Raw genomic sequence first — 10,466 nt, 5'->3', positions numbered from 1 at the left:
AATGCGTAGCAAATTATATGGGTTAAAGTCCCATAATATGGGTTAAGGTCCCAGCAATTAATTGACATGAATGTATTAATCTGTGGCATGCCTTCAGCATGACATATATATGGGTTCTAAATGTTCCAACTCCCTAAATGGAGATTATCCACGCCCTACTGCTAAATAACGCTCCAATGGAGGTTATAATCCACATTCTCACATAATAAAAGCCCCATGAAGTGGCTTGGGTACCCAAAGGTAAATAAATGCTTATAATTGATGCATGCGCATGCACATGAGAATGGTGGGATCATGAATTGATGAATGACAATTTTTGATTTTGGAGTAGCTACTCAAATCATCAATGGGCTGCGTTGATTGGAACCACGTTCAATTATTAAATGTCGACAATATCATTGGCCAAAATGGAATGAGGTAATTCCATTATAGATGAGAATGAACGTGAATGAACAAACCCACAGTACGAACCCCAAAAGATGTTAATACTGAAATTTATACTTGGGTGTTCGGAATAAAAGGGAATATACCTACTCTGTATGACACACTGTTTCTGGCAGAAACAAGGAATGTTGGGTTTTCTCCATATTTACAGATTCAATTGTGCCCCCCTTATTACACAATTACGGAGACCAACATATTATCTTTAAGGATTATTAAATGCACGGAGCATATCGCCAGAAGCGATTTCCTAAAGATGTATAAATAGATGGGTTAAAACTATATAATGTGTCATAAAGTTTAATCCCTTTTAAACAAAATCCGTTGAGAGGATTGACATTGCATAAAGCAAGTCCCTAAAGGACATGTGCTTGAAGCACAAAATTTGTACTCAATATTAATATGCATAAATTACCTCAGTGAGTACATTGATTATAATGTGATTGCAACACATTAAAGCTTCTGCAGAATTCACGAAATATTTGTCTCGACTTAAAAATTGAGCATTATGCCAACGAGATTCTTGCTTATACTAAGAAAGTATTGAAGCATTTTTATGAGGATTATCCGTTGGATACTTTAAGGATTTTCCGGAAGTATATTGGACCGTACATCGTATTTTCCAGATAGAGCTCAACTCCATCACCATCATTTTGGGATGATGTGAGGCATATTTGATGCTATCTCAGCATAACACCATATACGGGCATATTTTTTGAGTGAACTTACAAATAGCCCAAGTGTTATTAGATATGCGGACTCTGGAAATTTCTATGGTCGCATACTGGAAAAGCTAGTCATGAAGTTTTCAGGGGGAGATATTCATCAGGGGGAGCGTGATATTAATAAAGACCTTCACACACTGTACTCTTTTTCCTTCATCCAGGTTTTTATCCCACTGGGTTTTTCCTGGTAAGGTTTTAACGAGGCAGTGTCGCTCAAGATTGACTCACAGAAGCAGTGTCAACTACGATATTCAGAAAGGTGATCAACAGTATGACTTAAAGATATTTTGCCAAGCATCAGGGGGAGCGTGCTATCAATAAAGATCTTCAAACACTGTACTCTTTTTCCTTCGTCCAGGTTTTTATCCCACTGGGTTTTTCCTGGCAAGGTTTTAACGAGGCAGTATCGCACGCATGTCAATATACACAGAATTTTATGTTACACATGATTATGTACTCTTTTTCCCTTTGACCAGTTTTTTTTTCCCACTGGGTTTTTACTGGCAAGGTTTTTAACGAGGCATATTTCATATCATTTGTGGTCTGCAAGGGGGAGTGTTGTAAATATATAAGGTGGAGCCCACCTCCATTAGAAGATGCTTGCCTATAAATAAGGCTTCCCCCTACTTATAACATACAGATATGAGAATGAAAGTTCAGTTTCTATACTTCCTCTCTATCTCAATTCTCTCCAATTTCTCACTAGATTTATAACATTCATGTCATTTTTTAAGGGATAAAAAATGGAAGATTTATTTTCCACATTTAGTAATACTAGGAAAGTAACCAAGAGATATCACTTTATTTCCTTTCCCATGTTTGTTTTGAGTAGGAATGGAAAACGAAATTTGTATAAATTTTCAATTATACCCATATTAAATCAAATAAAAAAAGAATGCATCTAATGATTTATTGTAATTCTATATTGTTAATGGGGACAAAATTGCCATGAAAAATATTTATTTAATATTGGCTTATTTTCTCAAACTTTCTCATGATGAGGGAAAACAAAACCCAAGTTGGGAGGATGGCTTCACTTTCCCCCCTACTTTCCCATGGGCTAGGAAACGATTTCACATGCATGGACTTACTCAACATGGAAAAGCAATTGATTTCTCATCCTCAAGTCTCCTTTCCCATGAACCAAACGGGTCATTTGGGATTTCGAACCTAGGTGCCACGGGGAAGGGGGAATCCAATACCACTGTAGTGGAAACCCATTAACATAGCGCCCTACATTCTTGTCAATGGTAGTTTAACACATATACAGAAGTATTTCTTTTTGAATTATTAATTAATTATTTTGACACATATATCAAAGCGTGATTATAAGAAAAAGTAGCAATGTTCATGTTTTATGTGAATATTGAAATTATTTCAATTGCTAAGTTCTCATTACAAGCTCTAGGATGACCTAAAGCTATTTTTGGAAGGAAAAAAAAAAGGTGTTTCTAACTGTGTTTGACATAATACTTCAAAAGCACTTATGGATCATAAAAGCATTTTTTGGAGAACCAATCTTCTTGAAGCACTTTGATTTTGAACAAAAATTTAAAAATTATTTTAATATAATCACTTATGTGGAGAATCACTTCTCCATAATATAATCCCTTAGTGCTTATTTAGTATTACTTATATGAGGTGATAAGTGATTTTTAAAAAAAAATTAGAAGCCCAACCTATTTGGTAAACTATGAGAAAATCACTTAATGTTAAAAACTCCTATGAGAGAAAGCTATAAGGGAAAGCAGCTAATTAGGTACTTTCATTTTCTGATTATGCGGGAATCAGTTTTGAAGAGGCGTTGAGTTTAATGATAATGAGGGAACCATTTTTTGATTATGTGGGAATCAGTACCAACAACACTTTTAACCAAAAAATTTACCAAACGCCAAACTGCTTTCTCTCATAGCTGATTTCTCTCTCAACAAATCTGACAACGATTATTTTCACAGCACAACAATGTCAAACTAGCCCTAAGTGGTCTTAAGTGATTTATGGAGAACCATATGGGAGGTGATTCTCTCCAGAATCACTTATAAAGGATTCTGGCTCTCCCATAATCACTCCCAAATGAGCCCTAAAAGGGCTTCTAACAAAGCACTTATGAGCACAAGTACTTCGTGGAAAAGCATTATGAGCCCTGAATCAACAAAGGGGAATAGAATGAGACCAAATGATAAATTTTAGGACGTTTGAGATTTAACAATTATAAAAGGATGTGTGGGTTTTATGGTGTAAAATGAAAAGGATGTTAGTATGCTATGAAATTGGGTAACTAATTTGAAAAAATGGAAAAGAAAAAAGTATTGGGGTTTGGTTTTTGATTTGTTTTCACTCAATGATTTTAGTAAAATTCAGTGTTTTTATTTGCAATGATATGTGAACTTATACTCAAGTTTCAATTTGGTCCTCAATTTTTTTTTGATCAATTTGGTCATCCTACTATCTTAGTTGTGTCAATTGAGTCATTCCTTAATATTCTGTCAATTTGGTTGTCTAGTTGAGGTTAAAACCGTCAATTTGAAATAATACTTACCTACATATCCCCAAGTACCTGGAGAGCTTTAACCCCCTCCAACCCCAAATGGCTCACTTTTTCCGCTAGTGAAGGAGATGAGAGCGACCATCACCTATGCCAAGACTCGAAGCTATCAAAGTTTCTTTAGAACTGCAAAATCCCCAAATTTGAGCCTTAACCCTTCAATAGAACTCTCAATTTAGCCATTGACACTAATTAATCCCAAACTTCCCAAAAATCTAATTTACTCATAAAAAGTATGTCATGTGCCATTCACGTGATTAAAATTAATGGAAATTGTGACGGAACGACTCAATTGGCACAATTAGGAGAATTGGATGACCAAATTGACCAAAAATGAAGTTTGAGAACCAAATTGAAACTCTCGAGTATAAATTCAGGGATTATTGTAGTAAAAAACCCTACAAATCGAAGGAAATATGTTCGATAGTAATTAGGTTGTAACTTGTAGGGTTTTTTTTTGTAGCAATAGTCTCTCAACTATACTCGGAGTTACATTTTGGTCACTCAACTCCAAAAATAGTTACAAATGTCACTCAATTAGGTGTTGTGTTGCACCATTAGTCCCTACTGTTAGAGAGACTTGACGATAGGGACTAATGGTGCAACATAACACCTAATTGAGTGACCTTTGTAGCAATTTTTTGGAGTTGAGTGACTAAAATGTAACTCCGAGTATAGTTGAGGGACCATTGCTACAAATAACCCTTATTTATTTTTTGTTATTTCATTTTTATAAATATTTGGAATGGATTTCCAAGTTTACCTATGGATTTAACAGAAAAATAGACAGACTTGACGAAAAAGACTAGTAATGCAATACCATAGATAGTTGGGGGATCTCTGCAGCTATTTTTGGAGTTGAGTGACCAAAATGTAACTATGAGTATGACAATAGAATACTAAATATACACACATTACATGATAATTAGGAATTAAACCTAGAACCTTTCGTGGGAAATAATTATTCCAAAGCACTACACATGGATTAGTCCGACGTGAAACGTGAAACTCATCCATATTTGACTGTAGAGTACATAAAAGTGGATTTTTGGGGCGGACATAGAATTTGAATAAAATAGGAGTGACATCTAGAAATAACAAAGAAACATCAGCCGGCAGCAGAGATTAATAACAAACCCAGCCCTAGGCCTTAGCTTCTCCTCGTCGACGTTCGAAGCCTTTGCTTTGCGGCTCCACTATCTTCACTCTTCAGGTAACATTTTCGTTTCTTCCACAGAAACACCCTTCCTTACACCAGATTTAATCCAACCCTTGTGTAATTCATTCAAGCATTCACTTGGCCCCTAATTTGCCATATTATGTTATTGTATAATCTCGTAGTGGATTTTAAAAACTTTATTTATTTATTAATTTTCACGAAGATTGTCTGCCCAGAAAAACAGAGCTTGTTATCATTTTTATCATTGATTGCTGCTTTTGTTTAGAAATTAATCCAAAGTGTTTTGCTTAGTAAGTGAACTTAATCGATTGGGAATTGGGTCCTCATAGGACTGCAGTATCAATATTCAATAAGATGGTGTTTGGGAATGTCTTAAAGATGCATTATTTATCTTCTTGCTTATGTAATTTGATGGCTATGGAGGATACTGATAAGGTTTGGTTTGTGTTGTGCAATGTTAGAGTTCATAACGTTGAGTTACATGGAAACGAGACCAGACCCTGATATTGATGATGATTTTAGCGAACTATACAAGGAGTACACTGGCCCTCCTGGGTCAAATGCCACAAACACACAAGATAGGGCAAAGCCAAACAAAAGGTCCCTTACCGGGTCTGACGAGGAAGAGGAAACTCGCGACCCGAACGCCGTCCCAACTGATTTCACCAGCCGAGAAGCCAAGGTTTGGGAGGCCAAGTCAAAAGCTACTGAGAGGAACTGGAAGAAGAGGAAGGAAGAGGAAATGATTTGCAAAATCTGCGGGGAACCAGGTCACTTTACTCAGGTAAATATTTGCCACACACACATACACAAACTTTTCGTCTTTTATTTTTCAATTGCTGATTTATAAAATACCTTTTCTAGTAATTGGAATAGCTCAGACCATCTTGTAATTGACTTAGTAATTGGAAGCAGCTTCTGCCCGAGAGTTTACATTTGTGGTCTGCTAGATTTCAAGTTCAGATAGATTGATGCTGTATCTTTTCAGATTTTCCACACATACTAGTTCTGTTGGTAACCTACTTTAGCTCAGGGTACCCCTGTTTTCGGAGTTTTAGGTTTATTACTGGAATTAGGTATCCCATCTCTGCATCTTGATACTCACACCCACACACACACCCCAATAAACTTCCCGACAGGCACATACACTTGGGCAGGTAGATCGTTTTATTTGTCTGAACAGAACAGATTCCATATATCTCTATGAGCTGTGTTCCAAAGCTACTTTCAATTGGCATTGTTTGTTTATGTTGCTAATCAAGCTGTAGCTCACTTAGGTTGGTGGCTATTAGTCATATTATGTATTTGATTTGTGTCTTCTGTTCTCCACACTATATTTCTGTTACATTAGTATTTTCACCAAAATGACTCACTATTTTTTCTTCAAAGAAACTGGTACTTCATGAACCTCATTGCAAAAATATAGTCGTGATAGAAATTTATGCAAGGTCATAAAAACTAATAGAACCGCATAGCATGTGTAGACTTGCTTGTGGTTCTTTGTATTCCTAAATATTACCAACGTGGGGTTTAGCTGGAATGGTCAGGCCCATGGTTTGCGCTACCATGTGGTCTGAGGTTCGAAACCCCCAGAGGTACCTATCTAGCTATTTGCTAATGTTTCCTCCTTCCCAAAGCTTGTATGGCTCAGTGAGGGGCCCCAGTTTCAAAGCTACGTCCGCAAAAGCGGATTGGTGGATTTCTTGGTATAAAAAAATTATATTGTGATTATATTCATGGAAAGAGAAGGGTTTTATTTTTCCTTATGATAAAATATGTTCTAATGAATTTTGGTAAATCTTTAGGGGTGTCCGTCTACGCTTGGAGCAAATCGCAAGTCTCAAGATTTCTTGGAAAGGGTACCTGCTAGAGAAAAGCATGTAAAATCACTTTTCACAGAGAAAGTGATAGACAGGATTGAAAAGGATATTGGCTGCAATATTAAGATGGAGGAAAAATTTATTATTGTCAGTGGCAAGGATAGGTTAATATTAAGAAAGGGGGTGGATGCTGTGCACAAAGTGATTAGAGAGGAAGGTGAGCAAAGAGATGGTTCTGGTTCTCACATGACTAGATCAAGGTCATCTGAGCGAAGTCCTGTTGGTTCACGGTTACAACGCTCTGAATCCCAGAGGTCTCATTCTGGTTCCCGAAATGGGTCACATTTTCAACAAAGATTTCACAGGCAGGAGAAGTTTGTTGAAGACCGTATACGTCAGGATATGCAGAAATTTTCCAGGGGTTCTCCACAAGGTAGGGGCAGCATAGGGTATGTTTATGGTCTATATAGGAAGTTCGTAGCTTGTTAGGTTCCCATAGAATTTCCTACCTGCTGTCTGTAAAATTTTCCCATTTATGAAAGAATCGGCTTGTTGCTTGTCATTTGTTTGCAGCAAAAGGTAAGTTCTTATCTCAAGAATTGTGTGTACTACGTAGAGTTCTGAAGTAACTTGGGTCTGAATTGATCGGGTTGTCTCGGAAATGAAATCATTTACTGAAAGCATATCCAGAAATTTTGCCTCAGATCGTTTCTCTCTGAAAATAAGACAGTATGTTGAATTAAAGCTGACATCTGCGTTAGCATCTTGAATCAAGTGCTTAACATACTCTTCATTTCATGAAGCTTATGGTAATGACGGAGCTAGAAGTCGTCCAAGCCATTCAAATTCTCCAGCCCGTGCCCCTTACATGGGAAACTCATATAGTTCATACGATGTTCATAATCAGAGCATGGCTACTTATAGAAATGATGGGTGGGATTCTGATAAAAAAGGATCTGATATGCAATCTGGTCGTCGGTTTGATTACTCTGCCACCCCTCAGACATTAGAAGAATTAGAATTGGAGTACAAAAGAGAGGCAACGGAACTTGGAAGAATTCGTGACAAGGAAGAAGATGAAGAAAATTACAAACATCGTGAGGTATGGACTACCTTACAACTCTCGAAAAATATAAATAGAATGAACACTTTTAATTCTGTTCTTGTTGCTTGAAGTGATAATTGGGTATTTGACGATCCTATACCTTTCTTAACATAAAAGGAAAACTTGTGTCTAGTATATCTCCAGCTACCGTGCCTGTTTTCTTACCAAACGTAATTGTTTTAAAACGCTTGATCTCTTTTTACAAATTTATGGTATCTGACTTTGTATTATACGGATAAAAGGTGATTAGGGAAATGAGAGAGAACTACATGAAGAAACTGGGTACCCTGAGGGGGATGCATGCAAAACAGTGGGAGGATTTTATTCAAATTGATGCCCAGAGGCATCAACAACAGGTTAATCAGCAGATGTCGACTTCAGGTTTTGGTGGTTATAAATCACAGAATTATAATGAATATGATGGCTCCTCAGCCAATCCTCATTATGCCGGGGCCAGTTTAGCTATGGATTCAAGGAGCAGATACCCAAACCCTATGGAAAATTATCCGTCAAGGCCTCATGACAACTTTGGCGAGTTCCAGCGTCAGAGGCATGATGATTATGGGAGAGGTTACGGTCGATACTGAATGTTTAAGTGCAATTACATTTGGTGAGTAGTCTTACCCTTCAGGCAACTTAAAAGGATTTAAATTGTTACCTTATGTTTTGGCCGAAAAGTTGAATATCCCGTATATCCAGGTTCATCTAAGGTAGACACTATTTAACGTGGTTCTTAAGGATGCGGAGCTGAAATTTTAGTAGAATGCTTTTAGCAACCACACAGAATGTCGATTTGTGAATCTTGGGGGTGTTGGGTTGGCTAGGGAACTAGGATGTTGGAATTGTTAATGTGGTTTGCAGATTATTGTTTGATTATTTAGCACTAGTTAAATTCCGCTCCGAAAACTTTTCAGGGTGCAGGTCTGAGTAATGTAGCGGTATGCACAGGAGAGCACCAAATCTAGGTAAGCATGTTTTCTATGATTTAAAATTGAGGGATGAATTGTGCACATTAATCGAGTGGTACGGCTGCTGTTTTGCAATATGGTGACTCAGTTCTGTTTAGAACTTGTTGTAAAGAAGTGAGACATGATTTCCATTGGCTAGTAGTGTTTGGATTTTTGACAGTATTCATTGGGTTATAATTAAAGTAGATACTCTTCATCTTAATAGTACATCGATGTGAATGCCGTTGTTGAAATTTTCAATTATTTCGCTGCAACACAACGCTGCCTACTGTTGAACAGGGGAGGCACCTGGATGGGTTCTAATAATTTTTTTCATTTGTTAGAATTGTTCATCTTCCTTAATTCCCAGGATTGGAAGGTTTTTATACTTGTTTTGAGTACTGATGCGTACGACCCTGTTACAATACGGTAAGTACCTGTTCACCTTTGGTTAAAAGGGGGCTAAGCCCCGAAAACAAAGGAAAAAACTGGCCCTAATGCAAACGGCTCTAGAGGGAGCAACAAAACTGAGCTAACCAAAAGAGGGGGGCAATCAAAAGTAGAAATCCCTAGATCAAAACTGAGCTAATCATGATAGTACCATTTCCGCGATCTTCTGAAAATGAGCCTTTAAGCTGCCTTATATATGGATTTACCGGTAAGCATGAAATGATCATTATCTCCTAGTGGTTAGCGACCAAAAAAAGGCTTTATGTAATCCCTTTTTAGCTGTTGGTAGGTTAACTTTAGGGAGTTATTGGATTGCACTTCGGCCCGTTTGGTTCACGGAATGAATTTGAGAGGAAATCATTTTCCATGTCATTTTTCAAAAGATGGGAAATGGATGATTCTTTTTCCACATTTTGTAATACTGGGAAAGTAACCGGGAGATACCACTTTATTTCCTTTTCTATGTTTGTTTTGAATAGGAATGAAAAACAAAGTTTGTATAAATTTTCAATTATACCCATATTAAATTAAATAAAAAAAAACGCATTTAATGATATATTGTAATTCTAACTTGTTAATGAGGACAAAATGGTCATGAAAAATATGTATTTAATGTTGGCTAATTTTTCCGAACCTTCTTATGAGGAGCGAAAACAAAATCTAAGTTGGGAGGATGACTTCACTTTCCCCTTTACTTTCTCATGGGTCAGGCAACGATTTCCTATGCTTGGGCTTGGACTTACTAAACATGGAAAAACAATTAATTTTCCATCCCCAAGTCTTCTTTTTCATAAACCAAACGGGACTTCAAAGATTGCATGGTGACTTTTTTAAAAAAATGGAATGGAGCTTGATAAGAGGAAAAGGCATCTCACATACAATTAGGGCTGGCAATGGGTCGTGTCGTGTCGGGATAATAAACGTGTCAAGAATGCTCAACCCGAATCCAACCCATTTAATAAACGTGTCGTGTCGGGTTCGGGTCGTCTTTTATCGTGCGGGTTTCGAGTCGTGTAACGGGTTCATAAATAATAACATGCATGTTACAAAACTCACAATCGAAAAAATTTAAATTAAAAAAAACCAGAGATAGTAGAGAAAATATAAGGAAAAAAAAGATGGAGAGAGGAGAGAAGAGAGAAGGAAAAGAAAGAAAAAAAATAGAGAGAGAGAAAGAGGAGAGAAGATTGAAGGAAAGAAAGAAAGAAAAAAGAGAGGAGAGAAAACTAAAGAGAAGGAAAAGGAAGAAAAAA

At 36.9% G+C, this 10,466-nt stretch overlaps 1 protein-coding gene across 1 annotated transcript; it reads left to right on the top strand.

Annotated features, from left to right (window-relative positions):
* LOC18788062 lies at positions 4,807 to 8,991 on the top strand. Its single transcript, XM_007221418.2, has 6 exons — positions 4,807 to 4,924; positions 5,353 to 5,675; positions 6,697 to 7,144; positions 7,515 to 7,813; positions 8,059 to 8,426; positions 8,731 to 8,991. The coding sequence occupies exons 2-5, from the start codon at positions 5,373 to 5,375 to the stop codon at positions 8,401 to 8,403; spliced, it is 1,395 nt and encodes a 464-aa protein (XP_007221480.1). The 5' UTR covers positions 4,807 to 4,924; positions 5,353 to 5,372; the 3' UTR covers positions 8,404 to 8,426; positions 8,731 to 8,991.

This window comes from Prunus persica, chromosome G3 (assembly GCF_000346465.2).
Source record: "Prunus persica cultivar Lovell chromosome G3, Prunus_persica_NCBIv2, whole genome shotgun sequence".
Lineage (NCBI taxonomy): Eukaryota > Viridiplantae > Streptophyta > Magnoliopsida > Rosales > Rosaceae > Prunus > Prunus persica.
The sequence above is the reverse complement of the archived record's forward strand: the minus strand, read 5'-3'. Positions and strand labels throughout refer to the sequence as shown.